Source organism: Neolamprologus brichardi, chromosome 23, assembly GCF_056152115.1.
Source record: "Neolamprologus brichardi isolate AB-2024 chromosome 23, ASM5615211v1, whole genome shotgun sequence".
Lineage (NCBI taxonomy): Eukaryota > Metazoa > Chordata > Actinopteri > Cichliformes > Cichlidae > Neolamprologus > Neolamprologus brichardi.
The window spans coordinates 22,799,975-22,825,384 of NC_142125.1; the positions used below are offsets into that span (position 1 = coordinate 22,799,975).

The 25,410-nt window shown below is 38.4% G+C and overlaps 2 protein-coding genes across 11 annotated transcripts in view; one reads left to right on the top strand and one right to left on the bottom strand.

Annotated features, from left to right (window-relative positions):
- Nucleotides 1-25,410, bottom strand: part of inpp4ab (inositol polyphosphate-4-phosphatase type I Ab) — an 85,296-nt gene that overhangs the window by 35,834 nt on the left and 24,052 nt on the right. For all 9 annotated transcript variants that reach the window (XM_087836759.1, XM_087836758.1, XM_087836755.1 and 6 more), the window contains exons 2-8: nt 6,184-6,425; nt 5,384-5,428; nt 4,957-5,075; nt 4,206-4,322; nt 4,044-4,123; nt 844-955; nt 253-343 (exon numbers count right to left, since the gene is read on the bottom strand). In XM_087836759.1, the coding sequence (XP_087692885.1) occupies nt 253-343; nt 844-955; nt 4,044-4,123; nt 4,206-4,322; nt 4,957-5,075; nt 5,384-5,428; nt 6,184-6,292 (673 nt within the window). In that variant the 5' untranslated portion in view covers nt 6,293-6,425. The remainder of the gene's footprint in view (nt 1-252; nt 344-843; nt 956-4,043; nt 4,124-4,205; nt 4,323-4,956; nt 5,076-5,383; nt 5,429-6,183; nt 6,426-25,410) is intronic.
- On the top strand, nt 18,176-24,169 carry LOC148096120 (uncharacterized). 2 transcript variants are annotated; one of them, XM_087836453.1, is made up of 7 exons: nt 18,176-18,394; nt 18,871-18,933; nt 19,216-19,252; nt 21,038-22,004; nt 22,321-22,488; nt 22,807-22,902; nt 23,381-24,169. In XM_087836453.1, exons 4-7 carry the CDS (start codon nt 21,039-21,041, stop codon nt 23,711-23,713), a joined length of 1,563 nt encoding a protein of 520 aa, XP_087692579.1. In that variant the 5' UTR covers nt 18,176-18,394; nt 18,871-18,933; nt 19,216-19,252; nt 21,038; the 3' UTR covers nt 23,714-24,169. The 2 variants fall into 2 exon arrangements, with proteins under 2 accessions (XP_087692579.1, XP_087692580.1); XM_087836454.1 differs by lacking the exon at nt 21,038-22,004 and having other exon boundaries at nt 18,239-18,394.

Sequence of the window (25,410 nt, forward strand, 5' to 3'; positions counted from 1 at the left end):
TCTAATGAAGGCATTTAAAGCAGGAAGATCTGTTTAACATTCATGTCTTTAAATGCTTACTCAGTTACCAGATTAAACAATTTCGATCCAAATGTTTCATTAAACTGATTAGAAACATATCAGCAAAGTACAGGACAATGTAGCCAAGTTATTTTAACTGATTTAAGAAGAAAGAAAAACAAAACTTCACCAAAACCTTACTAACACCACGCTACTTTGCACACACTGAGTCACAGAGCAAAGCTGTCCCACCTGAGCGCAGCAGGGTATCTTTGCACAACGAGGCGTACTTGATTCGGACTCCCATCGACTCCGTCAGGCTCTCGTCGACAGGCAGCACCGTCTGCAGGACAAGCACAAGCACCAACATTATACTAAGTCAGCTCTGGCAGGCAGCATCCACCTTCCTTTATCTCTCCACTATCACCTACACCACACTCCCAGAGCTTCTACACAAACCCGAGATAAATGACTTTACTGCCACATGGCGATGTCTTTATTGTACCATGATCATTTAATATATATGCTTTATATGCAGTCACAGAAAAACAGCAAGGCTCAGGAGCAAACATGCAGCATTTGACCAACATTTGAGAGACAATGAAGCGTAAACACTCAGAAATCTGTCTGAGATATTTAAGTATACAAGTCTAATCAAATTCTTTACAAGCAAACATAAGAACTTTTGATGCAAATGCAAAATTATATTAATTGATGTAACCTCAGAACATTTGTTGAGCTTGCAGATATAATAACTGACGCCAGTGTTGGCCAATGATGGAAAATATCTACTCTGATCACAAGGAAGATAAATAAATCTGCCCGTGGCTGCCAGCCTCTTACCCGGCCGTTGATGCTTTCTGGCAGACGTCCCATCGACATCCTCTGATCTGTTCTCTCCTCCATCTGCCACGCCGCCACAGTGATGTTCCCTACCCGCTGGTTCTCTGCTGATCTGCCCATTTGAACATAAAACAGCATTAAAGCTGCTAATCATTCTTTTAGTATCATTTAATTCCTAAATAGCTTTTTTAAGTGCCAAAAAACCTTCTGCAAACTAGGTTAAAATTAAGAGATCCGCTTTTAATCTTCTATGTTCTTACCAATGGCTGTATAAAGATCTTCTACAGTCAGTGGCTCTTTCTTCTCTGAAAGAACATCTTTAGCAGCCTTAGCTAATACTTGCTTCCTGTTTCCTATTCATTTTAAATGCGGTGTTCCTCAAGTCTCCCACCTCAGCCCACGTTTGTTCTGCGTTTTTTTTTTAAATATCCTTCTTCTCAGCCAGATGATTCATTTCCAGAGTGCCACCCACCACTGCCATTTCGATTATATTGAGTTACATGTCCTTATGCTATCCAACATCCTCAGCAGATCTTCTTCAGTGGCACACTAAAAACTAGAACCACAAATCTGTCACTATATCTTTTTTCCATTTCAAGTTTTGTCTTGCAAATTAAGCAGGAAACACACTTAAAGTAAAGGAAGGATGACGCACATTTCATTTTACTAACCACATTAGGCTTTGTGTCAAGATGGAAAAGAAGAAATGACAAACAGGCTTTTATATGTTGTAAATACATAAATGACAGCACTTCTTACTTTTCAAAGTAAGAAGAAACATTTCATAAAAATGAAATGTAATTTCTGTACAGTTAAAATTCAAGCATCTTTTATTTCTTGCTTACCGTTGTGGTCAGCAGTTCACACACAATCATCATGGGCATGAATGTCATGGTAAGCTTTCTTTGGCTAGACTGCCTTGATGACATTAAATCATGGTTTGCATTAAATCTTTTGAATATAAACGACCAAAAAAAATTGAGATTGTTCTATTTGGACCTTCTGACCCTCGCTTTTCTCTTAAGGTTGACCTTGGTCCTCTGGAAAAGTCCAGAAATCCCCTTGCAAAAACTAAGAACATTTTGTTATTTGCTGACTTTGAGAAAGTGAGACATGCATTTATTTCATCCAGGCTTGACTACTGTAATAGTCTTTATTTTGGTATCAGCCAGGCTCTGCTCTCTCATCTTCAGCTAGTTCAGAATGCTGCAGCCTGACTCTTGACAGGCACTTGTAAACATGACCATTTTTCCCCAGCCTTGGTTCATTTACACTGGCTTCCCGTATGTGGTAGAATTGATTTTAAGATTTTATTGCTTGTTTTTAAATCTCTAAATGGATTAGCTCCGGCATACCTCTCTGATCTGTTAACTAAAAATACTCCAAATAGAACTCTTAGGTCAGCTGCTAGTTGCTTCTAGTTTGTCCCTAGAAGCAGTCTAAAAAACAGAGAAGACTGGGCCTTTGCGATTGCTGCACCCAAACCTTGGAACAGTTTGCCTCTTGAAATTAGGATCTCTCCAACACTAGACATTTTTAAAACCTGTTTGAAAATGGCATATGGCGCTGGCAAGGCTGGCAGCCTTAACCCAATTTCCATCGGGATGAATAAAATATTATCAATCAATCAAAACACTTTTTTTACACTCTAGCTTTTAATTGTGGCTGAGTTTTGTTTTGTTCTTTGTGTGTGTTTGATCTACTTTTTACTTTTTTATTATGTACAGCACTTTGGTCAGCCTGTGCTGTTTTTAAATCTGCTTATAAATAAATTGCTTGATTGATTGATAATCTTGTCTTTTTAATGATTTCTTTTAACTGTTCTTTTCCAGGGTGGAATGACTCTGCAGCATACATCTTTAACAACTTTAACACACTGGGTGCACATGTTTGTTAACTTCTTGTTAGTGATCATGATTGTGTCCAACTGGTAGCTTTTCTTTGCAGCCTAAAAAGGATTGTTTGATTGAACTCGTTGGACTGACCAATACTCAAAACTAAGGGAAAGTCTAAGGAACTCAGTGAAGATCCAAGAAGGAGAACTGTATATTTAAACAAGTTGGGAAGGTTTTGGAGTCTTTTCTAAACAACTGCAGATTCCAAGGTCATCGGTTCAAACAACTGTACTTAAGTACAAGTTATTCAGATTTGCTGAGGTCTGGAAGAAGATCCAAACTGTTACCCTCAAATGAGAGGAAATTGGTAGGGATGCCCAGGAACAAATCAGGAACCATCAAGACTCGAGCCTGTCATGAACTGGAAACTGCTGGAAGACCAAAATCTCTGTCCACAGTGACACCTGTTTTACATCATCATGGACTGAGAGGGTGCTGACCAAGAGAAAAGCCCCTTCTTGAAGATCTACACCTTCAAACTTGACTAAAATTTGCAGCTGCCCACATCAACAAGCTAGATGCCTTCTAGAAAAAAGGTTTTATGGTCAAACCAAACAAAGATTGAGCTATTTGTCCACAATGACAAGAGGTATGTTTTCAAACCTGTACCAGCTGTCAAGCAGGGTGGTGCTAGCATCATGCTCTGGGGCTGTTTTGCTGTCAGTGGTACTGGTGATGCAAAAAGTGGATGGAATAATGTAGGGGGAGGACTACCTCCAAAATCTTTAACTTGACCTCAAATCAACAGCTAGACCATTGAAACTTTGACATAATTGGGTGTTCCAATAGGATAATGATCCCAAACACACATTAAAACGAGTTTTGAATGGATAAAGCAGGTTCACGTTGAACTTCTGGAATGGCCTTCCCAAAACCCCGACCTAAACCCTGTTGAAAAGATTTGTGGACTGAGCTTAAAAGCTAAGATTGTGCCAAGAAACCAAACACTTTAACTCTTCCAATTCTGCCAAGAATAGCAGTCAAATATAAGCCAGGATTATACCAGAAGCTCACTGATGGCTGTGAAAAGTGTCTGGTTGAGGTGCAACATGCTAAGAGACCATGAACCAAATATTAGTGGGGGTGTAATTATGATATTGGAATATGCAGTTGTTTAGAAATGGCTTCAAGAAATCTTTCACTCGCAGTCAGTTTATGTCTTCAAAGTGAAAGTGGTGCATTAAGACGGCAATAAAACAGCAATAAGATGGAGTGAGTTTTGCTTAAAGAACTGGGGTGAATTTAAAGAATCTTGAATACAGCAGTAAAAAAGCAGAAGTGTTTGTGTGTTTAAGTGTGTGTTACCGCAGTTCGAGCTGTAATTTGTGGCTCTTCTCTTGCAGTATCTCCTTCACAGGGAAAAGTGCAGAGCCCAACATGTACATCTGGACAGACAGACAGTTCACACGCTGAGCTGCTTCTTTGCTCAAATTATTAAAATAAAATTATCAGTGCTGCTGGTCGTACCGTGCCCTGCGAGCGATCCTTCACATCATACGCAGCCAGTTTGACCTGCGTCAGCTGGTTGATGTTGGAGTCCTGGAAGAAGGCAATGCTGCTGAGGAAGCTGGGGTTACTGGTGCCCTGTGGAGAGACACAGGTTACACAAAATAGTTCAGCAGTTCATGTTTTGTTTTATTGTTATTATCATATCACATTTTCAAGGAAAAGTAACACAATAGCAGCTTCAATTTGCGTTGACATTTAAGTTAAAAGTTCAAACCATGTGCAAAACAGGCATTTTGGAAGAAGAAAGTCATTGTAACACATACAGATAAGCCTAAAAACACACTGGTTTCACACTGTATCATTTTAACTTTGCCAAATATGCATAAAAATACATATTTATGAGTGTTTACCCAACAAAATCCTGATTTTTGATGACTCACTCTGCACTTGAGGGGGCGTGTAAATAAATGCATTCAATACAAAGTGATGTGACCTCTGAAATTGCTCGTTCAGAGGTCACATTTGTGTTTGGCAACAAAACTTTTCTAAAAGTGTGTTTATGCAGTTTTATTAGTCATTTCTCCCTCGTCCTCCACATCCAGACTGAATGACGTAGATAAGGAAGGTGTGGGTGGTGGCAAACAGGTCACTATGCCATAGTTAAGTCACACCTACAAGCTGAAATCAACGTTATGGAAGCTAGAGCTGCTTAAACATTAGTCCAACTGTAACTTTAAGTCGGTTTCTGTATCTGTGTGACGAGTCTGACCTCTATGACTTCAGTCTGGGCGTGTTTGGTCCAGAAGGCTTGCGGCGGTGTCGTGCAGCTCACTGCTACAAAGGTGTTGGGTTTTCGGTCCAGAGAAGGAGTCACCAGGTCTGTGCATGCTGGGTGAGAAAACACAAGCAAATCAAGCCAAGAGGCAAGCAGGAAGACTCTCTGAAGGCGCTTGTGGTTGCACAGGCAGTCTTGCAGCTGCGAGGTTGGAGAGTTTGTTTCAAAATGTTTGGATTGATTACACATACTCATTAACTCACAACCAGCTGACCATATACTCATATATTCTCACTGTCTGATATATTTCTGCTGCTGAGCTGCAGTGAGTAGATCATGAACTGAGGCACTAACGACCACTAAATTTAAATACGGGTTATAAATGTCACGGACAGCCATCATAAATGCTCATATTACTCACCCACACTGAATTCCAGCACAGGTTCATCTGGGTCCTGACTATTTCCTGCAAAGTAACACAAACATCATCAGAACATTAAGTCAGAGAAGCTTTTGTACATGATAAATTATGTTGCAGTACTAAAAAACAAAGTCGACCAGCAGTTCATTTATTAGAATCATCTCCAGCTGCAACATTGAAGCTACTTTACATCAATTTTGATTATGTTTAGATGCAAATGAAACTAGCACCCTTGTAATGTCTTTTTAAATTAAAGGTAAACACAGCTCAGACTTTCAAAAGGCTTTTATTTTGAAATACACAGAATGACTTGACGTGGAATGACAGCCTGAGGTATTATACTTCCCTTTAGATTAATAGCATGTCTCTAAAAAGGATGTTTTCCTGTAATCCCTTTCATGGCTATATGAGCCATGTTTACCTTTATAGGAAAGGTTTTTATTTTGATCAGATCAGATCAAATCAGACTGCCTTGATATTAAATGAGTGACAGTCTGACGTGTTATACTATCAAGGTAAAGGGAAATAAGTCTGTGAAAACAGGACGTTTCCCTGTAATCGGTTTGTAAATTAAAGGTAAAAAACTCATACAGGAGGCTTTTATTTTGAAATACAAAATCTGACCATTTTGATAATGCGTGAATACCTCAGGGATGCTTTATAAGTGTGAGTTGGACTTATTTGACCTTTTTCTAAACCTCCTTAAATGTGACCAAACTATATTTGACACTCTATTTTGCTAAAATGCACAAAACACTAAAAAGTTTCTGACTCTAGCTCAGTTTCCACGATATTCTGACCTGCGAGCGCCAAGCTGATCATCTCGTTGGACAGCTCCAGCGTGTTGGCTCGGTACACCGACCACGGCCTCTGCGTCCTCGAGCCGCTGCGCTCCCTGCCCCCCGCCATGCCTGTCTGGGAGGAGCGAGTGACGGCAGGAGGCCTAAACACACACCGTCACGCGTGCAGTCGCACACTCCCATGTGATGTGACCCTCCACCTGCACAGATCCACGGCGGCGCCAAGGAAACGCTTCACCTCTCTACAAAAGACAAGAGCGGAGAGAAGAGAGGTGAGGGATGTTTACCAACCAGAATTTACAGCAATTTTATATTTTTTAAAAATGACTTTCGTCCTTAAGGCATCAATGATCAGTTGGAGTTCCAAAACCCAGAACAACATACACCTATGTCCCCATCATCTGAGGGCTGTGCCATGAAGTCAGATTAGCAGATTTGTAGGTATGTTGAGCTTGACGTCTTCAGCTTTGATCACCATAGTAACTTATGCTGAACACATAACTTGGTCCAGAGCAATCAATCAAGTTAATTTCACTTTGATCTCCTGACTAAAGTTATCTCCACATCTTGTTTACCAGGCTGTGAGAAAGTCAGCTTCAATGTTTCAAAGGATCCAGTTTAAAGTTTCACAGATCTGACGTGCAGCCAGTAATTAATTAAAGTTAAAATGTTTATGTTACCGATCTGTGCACCAAATCTAATGATTAATGATTTTCTGGGGTATTAATGTTGTCCTATTTACAATCAAATTTGCATTTCACTTTTTTATTTTTTGTATTTATATTTTTTATGTTCTTTATACATTTTTTCACCTTTTATCATTACATGCTAACGTGTTCGATCAGGGTAGAGGGCGCACACATGGATTCTTTGTGTAGAAGAAGAGTGAAATACCCCTTTTTATGTAAACATACACCAGGCCTAGAGAGCTCGGCTTAACAGAGGATGCTGACAACCACCGTTGTGATACTGGTCATCTTGTACTAGGGTAGAGCAAAGAAAGCTTGCTGTTGTTGACCTTTTTGAATCGTGGTATACCCCTCAGATCACAGTCGATCACAATGATCACCCCTCAGATCACAGTCGATCACAATGATCACACAGCATGTTAATCCTTTAACGTAAAGTTAATTCTAAGAAGCAAATTAGAGAAAACATCAACTAACTGCTATATTTATCTATATTCTTTTCAAGCATTTAACAGCAACATCTGTTGTGGCATTTATTTATTTATTTTAATTTTGGCAGTTTTGGTCCTCTATAAATACATAAATAAACTGCACTGCTGTTTTAGACTGTTTATGCTTTATTCTCTGTTTAATACACTTGACTTGTTTAGTCTGGTTAGACTTATATAGTCCATTTAATCTATTGTGATAACAAGTTTGTTTGCACAAACAGAGGAGTCAGAGAATTCGTGGTTTATGGACACTAGCTGGACATCATCAGGACGACGTCTTTCAAGAGAAACAAAATCTAAAAACTGCATGCGGTGTAGTTTCGACATAAATTCCAACAAATTCAATAATGAAAGTGTTTGAAGAACAAAAATGAGGAACGAATCACAGAAAGTAAAACTTACAGGACAAACTGAAAATATCGGCTGTGACTTTTGGGGTCGAGAACTCGAGCCTTTATTCACAATGGCCGCCGACGCAGCCTGCAGCACAAGTTCTTCTAAGGCTCAGCTCGTCTTCCTCCAGCTTATTTAAAATTCTGCTTGTGTGCTCATGTTCTGCTTCAACCGTCTACCCTTTTTGTTGCTAGAAGAATCTGATCTCACTAACAGGGATCGATCAATACAGCATCATCTCAGCATCTGAGAAACATGCAGCAACTTTCCGTGGCTCTCACTTTCACATCAGAGTCACAACACAACACAGCAATACATTCAATAATTTAATCATATGCAAATCTCTCCATGCAAATACAAAACAGACAGCCAGAGCGGAGATGGCCCCTTGCAGCGTGTTCAGGGTAAAGAAGGTCAAAAGCATCACATTCATTTTCATGAGGACACAAACAGAAAATCTTGTTTTTACAAATATGAATCAGCTGCAGGTTCAGTGTCTGTGCGAGCAGCAGAATTTAAATGAGCGAGCATCCTCTTTTCCTACCGTGGGCCTTCATTACTGCTTCATTCACTGAGACACACACACACAAGATGTATCTGCTATTCATTTAACCCAGCCACCACAGAAGTGCACATGTGCTACATGCACAAGGTTGAGCTGTGCCCCCTTTTAAAGGTGATGTATATTCACTAAATCAGGGGTGTCAAACATAAGGCCCAGGGCCTGACGTGAAGACTGAAGTGAAGACTGAAGTGGGCCGTAAGGACTCCAATCCAGTCCACTGGACAGCTTTGAAAAAAATGTGAAGAAGAGCATAGATTTTGGATTTTTAACTGTGTTTCCATTAATTTTGCAGCTTTTCCTAATTGTAGACCTCCTGCACATAGATTTTATTACCAAAGTAATTAACCCATAAACAATGAAATGACAGAGAAGTTTGTTTTTTCACAGTCTATTTAGAGCTGGGCAATAGAACGATATGTATTGCGAAATAACTTTTTCTCAATAGAAAAATTAAACTATTGCGATAGGCCTCACCGCTCTTGTCTTCTTAAAAAAAAAAAACAAAAAAAACAGCCAATCCAAATTAAGTAGCGCAGAGCCAAACCAATCACAGCCGCAGCATCACGTCACATGACTTGTTATGTACAGCACAAGTGCCAAGCCGCACATGTGTATTTGTTTGGGAAGCAGCCAGCCACCATGCTGCCCGGGTAATGGAGGAAATGAGTGTGCCGACTAGAGAAAAATCAACCGAGAGCGTGACCGAAGGTTACCGAAGAGAAAACAGATGATGGTTCCAATGCCGGAGAGATTGTCGAACGGAAGAGCCAGAGAAGTTCCGTAGTGTGACGGTATTTTGGCTATTTCAAGTCTGACAAAAAAACAGAGTAGCGCGCACTGTAAATTGTGCCGAAAGCAAGTCTGGAAATACAATAAAGCGGTGCATGCTCAATCTCTGACTGGAATTCGTCATTCGGCTTTTGTCAGACTAAAGTAACTGTTAAAACTGTTTGAAAAGCTAAACTATACAACAAGGAGAGATTGAGAATTTCCTTTTAGTTCTCAGTTTATTTGATATTGACAAAAGTTAGTCAATTTTGTCTGTTCTTCTGTAAAACAAACTAAGATTTATTTTTAGAATTAATATTTTGTTTCTAAGTGGAATTGACAATTTAGTAGTCTGTTTTGTTTGTTCTATTTTGAAACTTAAACGCTTTAGCGGCTGCCTTTTGTGTAGTTTGCAATATTTGCCTTTATTTATCTGAAAAAGTCTCATGTTCCTTAAGTACATCTACCCTGTTGAACTTATTATGGGAAATAAATATTTAAATCAAAACAAGCTGCTGATTATTTCACATTTTACTTGTGAGCAACGGCACATTTAAATCTTACAAATATAGTTATTTGGCTTATATCGTGATATATATCGTTATCGCCTGAAATGAAAAAAACATATCGTGATATGAAAAAATCTTATATCGCCCAGCTATAAGTCTATTATAGAAATCAGCTTTTTCTGTTTTGTTTTGTTGGGCTCAGCTTCTTTTCTCATATTAAGATATATCAGGGACCACATGAGTTGTTAAACTTATTTACACGGCCCACAAATATTTAAAGTGGTCTGTATGTGGCCCACAAAAATAAAATAAAAGCTTATTACACACTCAGAAACACTTGATCATCAGTGTGACACAAAGTCAGTTAAACTGTAGGGCTCTAAGTCTGTCCAGCTAGCAAGCAGAAACCACTGTGAGTCCATTTAAGCTGCTTTGGTCCAAATCAAAATGACAACAGGTGCACTGGAGTGGCAACAACAAGACAGCCCAATAAGGTAATGGTTCAGGAGGTGGTGCTTCTCTTTATCGCTGATTTTCCTCCAGTTTAGCCTTGTGTTAGTTTGTGTCCTTGTACCTGCTGGTAGCTTAAGGAAAATCAGGACACGTATAACAATATAACAAGAACATTTAAAAGCACTTGGCTCTCATCTTGTAGACATCTCATCAGACAGTTTGTGATAACAAATTTAACCAAAATATATAAATACCAAAACTACAGTAACCTTGGTGTAGACTTGAAGGTACTTGTATCTAAGCCATGAACATCACTCCTGTCCAGTGCCACTGAATCAGGGGTGTTTACTGCTGACACAACACAGGAGCAGCCTAGGTGAATACAGCACATCCGCTGGTTAAATAACATATCAACTTTTTATTAGCACTATTTATGTCTTTCATAAAAACTGTCTTTATGAAGGGTTTATGAAAGACAGCCCGCTGTGTCCCAGAGACCAAAACATCTGACTGCTTCCAGGAAGACTGGCCGTCAGCTCAGGACCAGGACTGTCTGGAAGCAAATCATTCAAATCGCACAGCAACATTAAGGACTAACCTCAAGCGGTGCATGGTGGACTAGGCCAACATCAATAACCATAGTTTTTAAGGTTTCCACTTTTGTTTATGTCTAAAGTTGTTGCAGTGCTGCTTTTGTTTGTTTTTAAAATACCTCAGTCAGCTCATCTGTAGATTTCAACGTGCTACTTACAAATTTTTCAGAGGTGAAAGAATGTGGACCATTTTTAACGGTGTTAATGGTGTTTGTCTGCTTTAGGGGACTGAAGAACAAACTGAAAAAGCCACTCAGAAGGTTTTGAAGGTAAAGAAGTTGAAAATTCTGCAAATACCTCAACCTAGCATGAACTTCACGTGCTGAAGACACAAACTAACAACTGGAAACCCAGTTCTTTAGTAACATCCATTAACATTTAATTTCTGACTGTGTTAAACTGGAAAAGAATAATTATTTTTTGCTCTGCCCCTCAAATGAAAAGCTTAAATCTACACTTCTTGCACCTCCAACACTCCACATGGTGTCCCAGTCCAAACACGTCCCAGGCTATGTTGTCTCATATATGGATATGTTGATAGTGTGAAAGAGTGAAGAGCGTATCTGTGTGTGTGTGTGTGTGTGTGTGTGTGTGTGTGTGTGTGTGTGTGTGTGTGTGTGTGTGTGTGTGTGTGTGTGTGAACATGCTCTGTCAGCCTCCTGAGCCCCAGCACGTCTGCATAAACAGTGGAAAATACATAAGAGCACAGTTTGTGTCTGTGTGTGAGCTCTCGCTGCTTCACCAGAGCATTTTATGTGATGTCTTAATGCCTAATGAACGTGCCCATCTATTTTTTTCCTCTGTTCTCCTGCTTATTTTTGTTATCCTTCTATATGTCATCACCAACATCTTGTCTGTCCATCGTTCTTCACCCCTGTACTTTTTTGTTTGCTCCACTCCTCTTTTGGGATTGTCCCCCTAAAGGTTTTGGTCTGTGTACGAGCAAATGTCCCACTCTTTCTCCTGCTTTTCTTCTCTTTGTACCATTTTTGTAAAGAGCAATTAGCCTATTTACAGCAAAGCTGTCCACACGAGGGACTGTACCCATCTCAGATGGAGGAGCACCGCGGTCTAGATTAACAATGCACACAAGGAGATCTCTGCAGTATTTGGGTTGAGTTGTGCTCCATTTCCTACAGAAAAAAAAATCAAAATAATGTGTGGATAATCACACCTGTTTCTACAAAACAGCCTAACTGTTTTCCTGACACTATGTGCTACACAAAAGCCCACTCAAATTTAAACACACACTGTATATAAAAGATGGACTTAGCCACTGGGACATCACCCATTGGTTTTGGTATAAGTGGTTAGAGAATTAGCAGTTTTACAGGTTAATTGTTTGAAGCCAGAAATTAGCATATTTGGACGAGAGCATGGAGCACTAAGCTAACGACAGGAAGCTTAGACCTCAGTCATACAAGCTAGAGACCAGTTAGAGACCCCTTGGCAAACTTAGGTGGAGAGATAAAAACGGTTGTTCTGTGACCAGTTGATGAGTGGTTGCTGAAGGGAACTACACCAAAAACCCATTTTCATTAGTTTAGTTGTTAGCAGATTGCCCCCAGTCATCCGGCATGTATATAAGCACTTGCTAACTACTAGCCAAGAGTTTGTAAAACTAGAAGAAAAAAAAAACTTTTAGTTATGAACCTAGCTGACTTAAAACATGTAAATCTGACAGTGCAGCAGGCAGATTTTGCTGGAAGTGTCTCTTAAAATAAGTAATGCAGTCTGACTGTCACTGAAAGCCATAAAAGACTCGAGCATTACAGCTGAGCCCAGTTATTACAGAGTAATCAAAAGATGGTATGTTCTTGCATTGAGCTAAAAATAACTTAAAGTGGCTCATTAAGAAAAGTGTTAATGTATTTATCTTTGGAAAATATTAAAAAAATGACAAACAGGAGTGCAGAAAATGTGTTCCTTCAATTTCAGATGTTGAAAACTGGAACCATAAAACCGGCATTTTAACCAAAGAGGTCCAGAATGTGAGCTTAATTGTGGGTCTGGGTTAATAGTCGCCGGCCTACTTCCTGATGCATATGGTCCACCACTAACAGTGTTCCATTTCGGGCCTCTCAGATAGAGGTGCCCTACATCTGTCACTGCAAACAAGTGGAGCACTACCTGAAGGAAAATCTACCCTATTTGCATTTGCATTCAAATGTAGTTTTGCACTGGACTGTGAGCAGGATGCTGCGGGTCCAAATTTTCCTAACTACACCATGAGGTGGCTGACTACTCAATGAAATATTAACCAATAGGACACTGTAGCTGCAACACTAAACATTAAAACCACTGACAGGCTAAATGAACAACACTGATCATCTTCTCATCCTGGAAAACTTCGGTCCTGGCATTCAGGTGGATGCTATTTTGACACATACAGAATAAGCAAACCTCCCCCAGCTGGACAATTTGTCCTGCAAACCCACAAAACTCCTCCTCATGTTATTACACAGCATTTAACACTTACTTTTGCAGAACTACACAAAGGAGAACAGCAAGTCACATTAATAAAACCCAACACCTAAGTAAAGGTGAAACCAGTAATTTCGAGCAAATTTGACTTAAATAAACCAGACCACACATAGTATTGTCTTATTTTACTTTTAATAGCGTTCTCCTTTTGTGACATTTGTCGCTGATGCATATAAACAAGACATGTTTTATTACTTTGGCTTTAGATTGTGATTCAGAGCTGTATTTTTACTATTAGCACGGCTGCTTTTTAATCATTTGGCCTTAAATATCCCCTCCCTATCATGTAACTTCTGCCTGGTAATGAATGCATGTATAATTGGAGAGCAGTCAGTAAATGAATGCACAGCATGCATGTCAGGTTCAGACAGATTTAATACAGCTCTGTTTTAATAAGGTACAAAATTTAAGACCTGTGAAGACAAACTCATTTACGGTGGAGGTATTGTGCTTTTAGCTATTTTCTGTCACCTTATTTCCTTTCAGTGTTGTGCTTTTGATCTGTGAGGTCAAGATAACGTATAAGTAATCACTCTGAGCCAAAAGAGGCTTCCAAAAACTCTAAATGCTCAGTTTCAGGCATTTTTTTCTACTCTTGGCTCTGTATGATGTCAGAAAGAGTGCCCATGCGAGGGGCAACCTATCAGAATAAAGCTGCCTTAAAGGAGGGAGCTAGAACAGTCTGAGCTAGAACAGTCTGAAGTAAGGGGGGTTCACAGAGGTCTGGTAGAGTTAAGGAGGGATTATTTTAAACTATAAACCATGCAAAGCTCCTCTAGTAGAGTCCAAGAGTAAAACTAAGGAGCTAGAAATTAGTGGAACAACTCTGTTTTAATATCAATCCAACAAATTTGGAGGGCATTTTCTAGAAACTGTGACAATTTGTTTTTCTAAGTTTGATAAAATGGGAATAATGCTGATACTTTCTGCATAAAAAGTAGCAGCAAGGCACAATTTAACAATTTTTACTAATAAAATCGTCTAATGCATCTGTAAAAAGCTGCAGTCACAGTATGTGCAGATACTATACAAAACAAAGTGCATCACAGTGAACAGTAAACATGCAATAACTGTGCACTCCATAACCTTAAAATGCTGCTTGTGAACTCAGACTCCAGCAGTCAGGATGGCTACAGCTCCATCTCCCTAAAGATTTATATATCCTCACACACACACACACACACACACACACACACACACACACACACACACACAAAGCTAAGAGTCAACAGCTATACAGTCGTCGTGGCTCCAGTGACTGCAGCAAGTCTCCGCTCCAGGTGCGGGCCTACAATCTGACCGGCTCACTATCAGCCAACTGTATCTGTACAACAGCTTTAGTACATTTAATGAACTCATGCAAACTTTTACCTTTGAAAATACTTGATATTTGTTGTTTTTAAATGAATTGTTTCCAGCTTTTTAAGCCCTCTAAGCTTCATAAGTAAAAGCTGTAGTTACATGAAAATGTCCATCTTATATTAGAAACCTAGTTGAGCCTGGTGTCAAACTGTAGGTAAAATTGTTTGCCGTTGGCAAACTACAGAAAGCACATACAGCTAGCAAGCAAATGAGCTAATTCTCAGGGGGTCATGTAGGGAATTTATTTCCTATTTGACTGATTTTTGATTTTTTGATTTTTTAAAATTGGAATGAGATTTCAGGAAGAACCCTTGACCTCATGAGTAGTACTTAAAGGCAACGACAATACCTCTGATTTAGCTTTCAGATCTACTGTCCCAGCAGTGGATAAAATAACAGCAGTGAGATGAGTTCAGATAATCAGTCTTATTAAACTATCAGCATTCAGAGCAATAGACGAGTCTCTTTCTGAATTACATGAGGTCATTCAGCACTAATTAGATAGAAGAGATCTCTCTAATGAAAGAAGGAAAGGCCACTGATCTGTAAACAGCCACACAGTCCTGAAAATACATGTTATAATCAAGAGCAGCTTCGTTCAGACCCTTCTGATTAGTCTTTAGATAAACTCAAAGCAGCAGGTGTGCCAGAAAATTCTGTACAACTTTATTTAATCATTTCAGAAGGTTTCAAATTAAGTTAAGGTAACAATCCAATCTGCTGCTGCAGTTTTAGTGATTTTTCCTCACTAATGCATTCAGCTTTCTCCTGTAATTAGTTTCCACCTTTGGCAAGTTTCCTTTAATCCGTGTAGATCGCCATGAGTATCAAATGTTTTTCCTAAGAGTCAGAAGAGAATTGGGGATGAGCACTTTTAAATAGGAGACCACTTTTCTAGGAGTGATCTACAGAAGGAGCTGAAATTGTCATGAGTGCTTACAGAAAAGTTTAAGATGATTTTAATGGTACTTTCACTACCATGACTACCTTCACAGCTGTATTTATTATTAATCTCCACTGCCTGAGACTTTTATCCCAAATAAATAAAAAATATACACTCACTGGCCACTTTATTGGGTACTAGGGCTGCCACGATTAGTCGACTATCAAAATCGTCGACGACTGATTTAATAGTCGACGCGTTGTTTGAAGCTTTGTAAGATCCCAAAAGACGCAGGAATAAGTAGTAGGATTTAAGAGTGTAATAACGGACTGAAACAGAAGATGGCAGCACTGCATGTACAAGGATGCCAGCTGCCGTTAAACCTTGAAGAAGAAGAAGCTGTGTCCCAGAATTCATAGCGCGGCCCAGTTCCGTTTCCAGCAATGGCGGCAGCTAGTTAGTTTTAATATTGCTCGTATTATTCTTTCTGGGTCACAAAATAAACGTTTAACATGTTTTCAGGCGAGAATGTAGCTATGCACACCTCAAATATCTGCTCAGTTTATCAAGACACCACATATTTTCAAAAGTGCTCAGACGTTTTCGGAGACGTCTGTTACCCACCAGCTCGATAGCTAGTTCAAGGCTCACTAGAGCCGTGAGAACACCGGACTCCCAGCAAATCGTTTTCAAACCCACCGCCGTCTTTTGCTACTCAGGTTAAACATGATATATAAGTCACTTATATAACTTAAAAATGTTATTGTTTGGCCTTCTTTAGTATTTTATTTGTTCCTGAGTAAATCGGTTTGGCTGAGATTAAAGTTATAGTTTTTACACAACTGAATAAACGTAAAGCAGACAACTGATTATCAGAAGTGTGAGATGCTTGAGAATATACTCCGGTGTCCTGTTATATTTTAGATAGCAAGGAGTTTATTAAACTTCACCGAAACAATCTGCAAACTTCATTAAAATTTAATAAACTATCATCTTGTCTTTATTTTTAGTTAGCACATACCTTAAACACTTACAGCTGTAAGCTAATGATAGTTATATAAGAGCAGATGCTGCTGGTTCAATAAGCCGTACGTTTTACGTCCAATGGATGCATGATCTGATTAGTCGACTAATCACAAAAATAATCGGTGACTAGTCGACTATCAAAATAATCGTTTGTGGCAGCCCTATTGGGTACAACATGTCAACTGCTTGTTAATGCAGATATTTAAGATGACCTGCTGAAGTTCAAACTGAACATCAGAATGTAGATTAAATGATAGATTTAGGTGACTTTGAACGCAGCATAGTTATTGTTCTAAGTATTACATAAACTGCTTTCCCCTCCACACAACATCTATCTCTGGTCCAAAAAACAGAAAATATCCCCTCTGGGAGAAAATGTCTTGTTGATGTCAGAGGTCAGAGGAGAATGGCCAGCCTGCTTCAAGCCGATACATTCACTCAAAAAACCACTCATTACAATGAAGGTATGCAGAAGAGCATCTCAACAGCAGCAGAAGACCACACTAAGTGCTACTCTCAGCTAACAGCAGGAAACTGAAGCTACAATTCACACAAGATACCAAAACTAGACAACAGAAGTTCAGAAAACTGTTGGCTGGTGCGTCGAGTTTCAATTTCTGCAGCGAAATTTGCTTTAAACAGCATGAAAGCATGGATCCATTGTGCCTTGTATCAACAGTTAAGGCTGCTGGTGGTGTAATGGTGTGGGGGATATTTTTTGGCACACTTTAAGCCCTGAAATACAAATTGAGCATCATTTAAACTCCACAGCCAACCTGAGTGTTGTTGCTGACCATGTCCATCTCTTTATGACGACAGTGTACCTTCTTATGATGGCTGCTTCCAGCAGGATAACACGCCATGTCACAAAGCTCAGATCATCTCAAACTGGTTTCTCGAACATGACAATGAGTTCACTGTACTCAAATGAACCTCCACAGTCTCCAGATCTCAATCCTACAGAGCACCTTTGGGATGTTATCATGTCAATACGGATCACCATCTCTAAGGAATGCTTCCACCACCTTGTTGAATCTGTGCCACGTACAATTAAGACAGTTTTGAAGGCAAAGAGGATCAAACCTAGTGCAAGAATCAAAACATTTAAGGTGTCATCAACCCCCCTAAAGAAAAGGTTTAATAGAAAGAATCTTTCAGACTCTGTGCATCTCTGGTCTTTGTTTCTAGAAGAAGAAAAAAATTCCAGCCTCTCAGCCAACTGAAGTCACTTTTTCCACTCCCAGGGCCAAAAAACACCAGGGTTTGAGAGGGCTCAAGATGTCCAATTTTCCTTATCAAAACTGGGCTCATACACACACTCCAGGCATTTAATGGGCAGCAGTTAGCGATCTCAATCCTTTCACTACCCAGAAATGGTCAAGTATATTTTCACCATTTCACAGATCTGCAAACAAATACTGCTTCCTGGCATTTTCCTTCTTCAGTTTGAGTTCACACTACATCCTGCCAAAAACAAACCCTCTCTGTATGACCTGCAGCAGATGACAGTGACAGATTTAACTTCTTGAATCAATGCAGCAGGTCTGGAAATTCACTACAAACAAAAACACCAAATGGCAAACTTTTACATTTGCCATATAAGGCAGCTCCAAATTTGGCATGCTTCTATGTGTCAATGTAGGTTTCTGAGTCACATGAACCAGAGACACACATACACTGTAAACCCCAACAGTATACCTGACTTATAAAGTTTGTGGATACAACAATTGAAATTCGTCACAAAGTTGAAACAACTTAAAACTTTTCTGTTCTGTTAACGATTCAAACAGTTATAATTGTACATGGCTTAGAAGTTAAGAGTAAATACTGCTTTTTTAATTATGATTTTTGAGTAAATGTTTTTTTTTTCGAGCTCCGCATGTGTACGTCATGACGTCATGACGTTTTCTCTCTAACCTGAACGACGTTGACAGAAAATTCTGTTCAATATGGCTGCCCTTCTCGAGCGACTGGAGAGCACATTTGGAGAAACTTGTAAGTAAAACGGAACCTTCGTTATGTTTATTTTTTCTGTAAAAAAGCAAGTATATTAATATGTTGAAGCCAATAACTTGTTTTCGAATGCACTTTTGTGTTAAACAGCACAGACCCAGGTAGTGAATAGTTGTTCGCGGTTGTTCGCGCTCTTTTTCAAACCGATGATGTCGTCATTTTTACAGTTTTAACCGATTAAAACACAGTTTTAATAAGAATTGCACATAAAGAAAGTGTCTTAGTGATATTTTAACGACCCATTGCCAACGCAAGAAAGTTGGCGTTTTTACAACAGCAGCCTCATTGTTCGGCAGGTTTTTTTTTTCTTCTCATTAGCATCATTCAAAAGTGACTTAGCTAGCAGTGGCAACTTCTATCTTAAACAATTAAAAGTAATACCCAGATTGAAATATAGCAAGGTGTTGTATATTTAGTGTGCTGATAAGGTTTTCAGTATTTTTATTTTTTATTCCAAGGCTGAAGACCGAAGAAAAAAACTTAAGACTGCAAGTAATTTCAGGTGGAGACAGTAAACACAGGTGAGTTGAAAGATCTATTGAAGAGTCCTTTCTTCATGGCCATTAAAACATTTGTAGGTTAAAAGACCTGTTTTTTTTTTTTCTTTTTAATCATGCCCCTGCTTTGTCACACTGAATCATGTTGAAAAGATATATTTTCATGGCTCCCCCCATTACCATTACCTTGTACTTCTTTCAACCGGTCTATTTTATTTTGTGACATTAACATCTTAAATGTACCCCGCCAGTATAATTTTTAATAGCTGTGTTATTATTTATAATGCATCTTTTTATCATGTGCAGATCTACCAAGGGTCGGTGGCACAGTTCAACCTTTGTGGTAAGTTATAACACTTCATATTTAGTCACATAAGTAAGTTGTTTCATCAGTTGTTGCGTTCTTATAAAATAATTTTGTATAATTGTACAAAATTACTGAGGATACAGCCAATGTGTAAATCCCAATCAACAATTTTACTGTGATATTTGCTCATGTTTAGAGAATCTCCATTATATTGGTTACTGAGTTTCCATTTTTTTGTAGGGCCAAATTTGTATTAAAAATTTATATTTTCATGTGATGTGAAAATACTCAATCATTTTTAATTTTTAAAAGAAACCATTCATTAAGTCCCTTAAAGTGCAGATTTCAGTAGTTGCTGAAATGCATATAAAATGTCCCCCAAAAACCGTCTTCATACGTTGATTGGGGTATTTCAAAATTAAAAATGTTTAGAAACCCAAATTTTGACTGAAAGTTTCATAATCTGGACGTGTGATGTAACTGAAGGGAGTTGTATGTTATGCGCTGTTGGCAGTAGGTGGTGTTCGTGAGCGTTAGTGTGTTTACTATGATTATATTGCATTTATTTTTCTTAAAAATACAAAATTATTGTGTTTGTGGAAGCTGTACAAACACCAGCCTGTGTGTCAGGACTAGGGCTGGGTATCGTCACTGATTTCGTGAATCGATTCAATTCCGATTCACAAGGTCCCGAATTGATTCGATTTAATTCGATTCGATTCAATTCGATTTGAATCTGGGAAATTTTGACAGTCAGAAATATTATAATTCAGAACAGTATATTTACATATTTTTGTATCTATAAAAAGGAAGCTGACACACGCAAGACTTTATCAAAGGTGTGAGCATCACAGCAGATGCTTTTGTGTTAAAGTAGCTGAGGATAAAACACAGAAAAACATGAAGGCGATTTTCCTGGCCTGGGATTTTATAAAAATATTCTGCAGTACATCAAAAACGAAAGAAAACCATTAATCAACATATGAACATTACCTCTGATGTTAAAGCGGTTTTATTAGAGACACGGCTAAGCGTTTTGCATAATTTTAAAAAGTTTAAATTTGTTCAGTATTGAACGGCAGAAATTAGGTTTTCTTTTCGGAAGTATATAAAACAAAGAAAAAAAACGTTGGCCGACAGCGCTGTAAACAATGGTAGACTTGTGCGTAACAAGCAAGCGAATAATGCAGAAAACAGATTTTTAGACGGGAAACTGTTCTTGAAGTACAGGGAGAGAGAGAGAGCTGTGCATCGTGGTCGAAGCAAAACAGTAAAAGTAAGAGTGAATACATGACGGTGTTAATGTGAAGCGTAGTTTGGATCTTCTTTTGCTGCTGGTTCGGTCAATATTGTTTGGAGAGACATCAAACTAACAGCTTTAGAATCAACTCATAAAGGGCGTGAACACAAAGCGCGGACCCACCGACAGATCAGAATCAGTGAGCTGTCGGCTTTCAGCCCCGACTGTGAGAAAGGCGACATCTAACTGATTCTGATCCGCGGGTTGCGCTGTGTGTTTACGTCTTTGTGCAGAATCGGTGTTCCTGCTCTCTTTTACTGTCTTAGCTGTTTGGTGGTTGTTGAAATTTTGTGAGATTTCACCAGAGATTCTGGCATTTCCGGCAAAATAAATTTATATTAAAAAATCGATTCAGGATTTTAATGAATCGATTTTACGTTATCCAAGCCAGAATTGATTTTAATCGATGAATCGATTATAAAAACCCACCCCTAATAATAAGGTTAATGGTATGATGTACAGTGCTTATGAGACGATTCATTTTTTTTAAAAATCATCTCCATTCCTTGTTTTATTCATAGGATGATGGCAGTATCCCAAAAGTTCCTGCTGAGAGTTCACCTCACCACAGATGTTGTTGTGAAGGTTTCTCTAACTAAGCGGCCTGAGTCGGTGGAAGAACTAATCACCATACTCCGTGAGAAGCTCAACCCTAGGCTGGACTTTGAGTTTACCTTACAATACAAAGACCCCGACTTTGATGGGCAACTTACCTGCCTACTGGATATTCAAGAGTTGCCGGAGAAGGGCACACTAAAAGTAGTGAGATCTGAAAGTGATGTCAGTTCTTGTGCAAGTTCTGATACAGACATCCTTCCTCATGTGCCTTTAGCTCAGCGTCTGAAGTGTTGGCCTGACACTTTCCCAGTACCTACCTTTTCTTACGAAGTTGAACATGTACTTGAGGAGGGAAATAGAGCCTTTGAGATGTCTGGAAAACATCTGAAGTTGACTCGAGCCCAAAAGCACAACATCTTGGAGACCATGGCTTCAGCGATGCACACCTTCAAAGCCTATCCGAGTGATGGAGATGTCGGTTTGGCAGCAGAAGCTCTTGTTACCACTCATCCATGTCTTAAAGAGCCTGGAAGTAGGAATGGAAGTTATGGTTGGAAGACCAGTTTAAAATTCAAGATGGGAAAGTATCGCACCAAGCTAGCCAGATCTGGATGTGTGGAGGTGTCTGTCAACGCTGGCAGGAGGAGTGTTAACAACCCTGAAGGAGAGCACCCCCACTCAAACATAAAAAGAGCCAGTAGAGCTGAGGTGAACTACCTCCCAAACTTTCCAAGAGGAGAAGATCAGGTCAGTTTGGAGGATATGAGAGTCCAGATAAAAAATGAGGTTGAGAAGACTGAGCCCAACAAAATAATGATTGAAAAACTGATGCAGACTACCTTTCCACTTCGTCGCCATGAAATTGTTCAAGACAACCCAATGGTAAAGAACTTCTTAGAGAAATGGCCTGCTCTGCTATTTGACTCTCAGGTATCTGTGCTTTGATTTTTTTTTTCTTCTTCAGTTTAACATGAAACAATGCAAGTTCAGCAGATCTCTTCAGATTCAGATAATAAATAAATAACAAATAAATAAATAATAGATAACAAACAAAAATATATTTCAGCTTTGTGATACACTTGTGCTTGTGGTTCGGGTCCAATTTAAAAAAAAAAAAAAAAAACTTAATAGGACATCTATAAAACAAGGTTAGACAGAAGTTGGGCAATTCCTCTTTAATGATAAGATGTAAATTTGGTCAGTAATTTGGCTTCATGTTGATGTTTTTGTTCCTGTTTTATTTTAGATTTGTGCGGAGTTCCACCGAGTCACAAACATCAACCTGCGGAACCAGTTCTACGCTGAACTTGACAGACACACACCACGACTCATGGCTCTATACAGACAGAAGGCTGCACGGACTGGCAAGATATCGGAGGCTCTGCGAACCATCCTGAATCATTATGATCTTCAGGTGAATATTGATAATGATAAAATTAACACAAATTAAACGTTTCACTGATAAAAACTCAATTTTTTCCTTGCTTTGAACATCTGTGTTCTATACAGATTACAGCTCTGATCTGTTATTATTTTAAAATACTGTGTAGGATTTTTGTCAAATGAGTAAGATACAGACTCTTTGTCATAAGAGACAGAAAGGTTGTCTTAAAAGAAATGTCTCCAAAATTATGTAGAGTCACATGCCATGCAGTTTCATAAACATGTATTCTCCCCAAAGAATGACACCTGAAAACTTTGTGTTCAATGAACTTTTCTTTTCCCTTTTTAGGAGGCGCCTGATGTCAACGTGAAACGCACTGCAGTGCTTCGTGCCCTTCCTGTATACCTGCGGGAGGAGGACCCAGAATTCTTTAAGACATGTAATGTAAGTGTATTTTTGCATCACTTAAATTCTGCCAGTGAGATAAAACACCATGTTTTTTTTTAAAATACAATTTAATACCCTAGCAGCTACCAAATTGTACAAGCAAAATACCCTCTCTTTAGAAAACCCTCACACACACACACAGAGTCAGGAGCAGGGCACAGGCGTATCACAGCACTTCGGCTACGCTGCAGGTGGCCCCAAAAACAAGGCTGAAGTCAAGATTTAGTTTCTTTTTGAGATAAAGTCATAAAATAAAAAATTACTTCTTTTTTTTTTTTTTTTTAGAAAAATAACAAACATACTAATTATGTAATGACAGAAGCTAACGCGTTAATGTACATTTTTCAAAAAAGTAGAGTACCCTAACCCGTTACAAAGTAACCCACTACACTGCTGAATTTTTTGCTAGATTACAGGTCTTGCTTGTCACATTCTCTCAAACCAACCTTACTTATTGATACTGTGTCTATTCCAGGCGGACACATTGGATGAGTCGACCCTCATTGACACTCCAGTTGCCCTTCTCACAGTGGTTACCGACGGCACTTCCCAGACCAGTTCTGTCCATTTTACTTCCTCAAGCATGGTCGTTGTGGTGGAAGGCGACTTGGTGATGCGTGATATTCCCAGATTTGCAGATGCATTTGCCTTATTGTTTGGCTTGATCTATGCTCTGCATTTAGACTACCCCAGGAAGCTGGTTCACACATTTACCTTTGTCCAAAAAATCTTCATGGGGCTTGATGACGGCAAACCCCTGAAACCCTGCCTACATGCTCTTAAAAATGATTTGTTGCTGAAAGAGTAGTTTTGGAAGGAATATAAGGCAATGTTTGTTAGGACATGCACTCTGTTACTGAGCACTTTGTTTGAAGCACTTTATTTAAAGCACTTTAAGTTTACTACAGGTTTTGGGTGGATTTAACTCCATCAGTTTACCTAATTTTCCTATACTTGCCTGCCTGTTCTTGTTATTTGTAAGATGATCATCTTTATTTGTATCCATTTTTAAAAAATGTTTTTTATTTCTTTTTCAAACAAAAGTGATTAGTATTTGAATTTTTATTTTGAATTTTTGTGTATTTTGAGAAAGATGCTATTAGGACTGATGTTGTCCTTTGTGATTTTACAAAAAGATGTTCTACACCGAATTTATAATGCTCACTTTATGGTGCCCATGTCCATGTTAATGGTTTTATAAAAACATTTGTGATGTTTTTACATTTCCATAAAAAAATGTTAAATAAACAAAATGTAAAGTAAATGAATTTCTCAAATTTTTTTTACTAGTCTAAACTCAAACATTTAAAAATAAATATCTTTTAATTAATAATCATATAATTTGCGTTTAGGTTGTAATATAATTGCATTGTGTTGGATCAAAATAGTAAACTACAAAAAACACAAAAATATTAAAATTAAAGTATATAGTTTTTAAGTAAAGCTCAATTAATAAAATAAAAATATAATTAAAAAATTTTTAAGTTAACAATAAATACAAATTTTGAGTACCCCCATACTTAGAAGAGATGAGTTTGTGTACTTAAAACTTTTGAGGTAATCAGTTTCCACAAATGTTTTAAGTTCAGTGAACTGATTCGGGTTTACAGTGTACACCGTATAAACACCACGGTTAATCCAGGCCAGAGCTCCTGACCTAAAACCCCTATCCAGGATTCACAAAGTGCATTCAGGTTAATTAGTGGTACAAACAGGCCTAAAGATCCATCAACAGCAGCAATTACAGGGAGGACTTGGGTACATCTCAAGTTTTACTGTGAAATACTGCAAGTAATAAAAGCCTCACTTAAGTTCTAGCTTATAATTTTTGTAGATAAACATTTGATCACCTCAGGTGGAAAACAATGACTTCTGTCATTGTCTTGTCCTTACTGGGACCTCCCAGTCAGACTCTCAAAGAATCATCCATAAAGAACATGACAAAAAACAAAAACAAAAAACAAACCAATACACTACAACTACAAAGATTTTAAATTTTATGTGCTCCCAATTGCTTCCATTGTGGACACAGCTTAACCAGAGAGGCTGATGAACAGCCCATCTATTATTAGATATTAACTTATTAAGAAAATTTAGGCCTGCTGATGAATCTAGAGATGGCATTTTCTACCCCTACCCTATACTACTGCCATAATCAGAATTTAATTCTAGGGGAAAAAACTGATTAGCAAAAAATAAATAAATAAATAAATAATGTTAATTTTACTATTTTCTTCTTATTTTACAATTATAATATCATTTCCTGCAAACACAACTCATTTTAAGTCAGACATAACCTCCTCAGGATTAATTTTTTTATGAAAAGACCTATCACACTGGAAAAGAAATAGCCTGAGGTCAAAATTAAGTTGGGTTGTTTATATATAAGATTGCAGTCAAGGTATCCTGTATAAAGCTAGTCATTTTACTCTTTAATGCCATCAAAACAAAGTCATAGAAAACTCTTAATTGTGCCGTAATTTACTGGTTAATTAAAGAAAATCT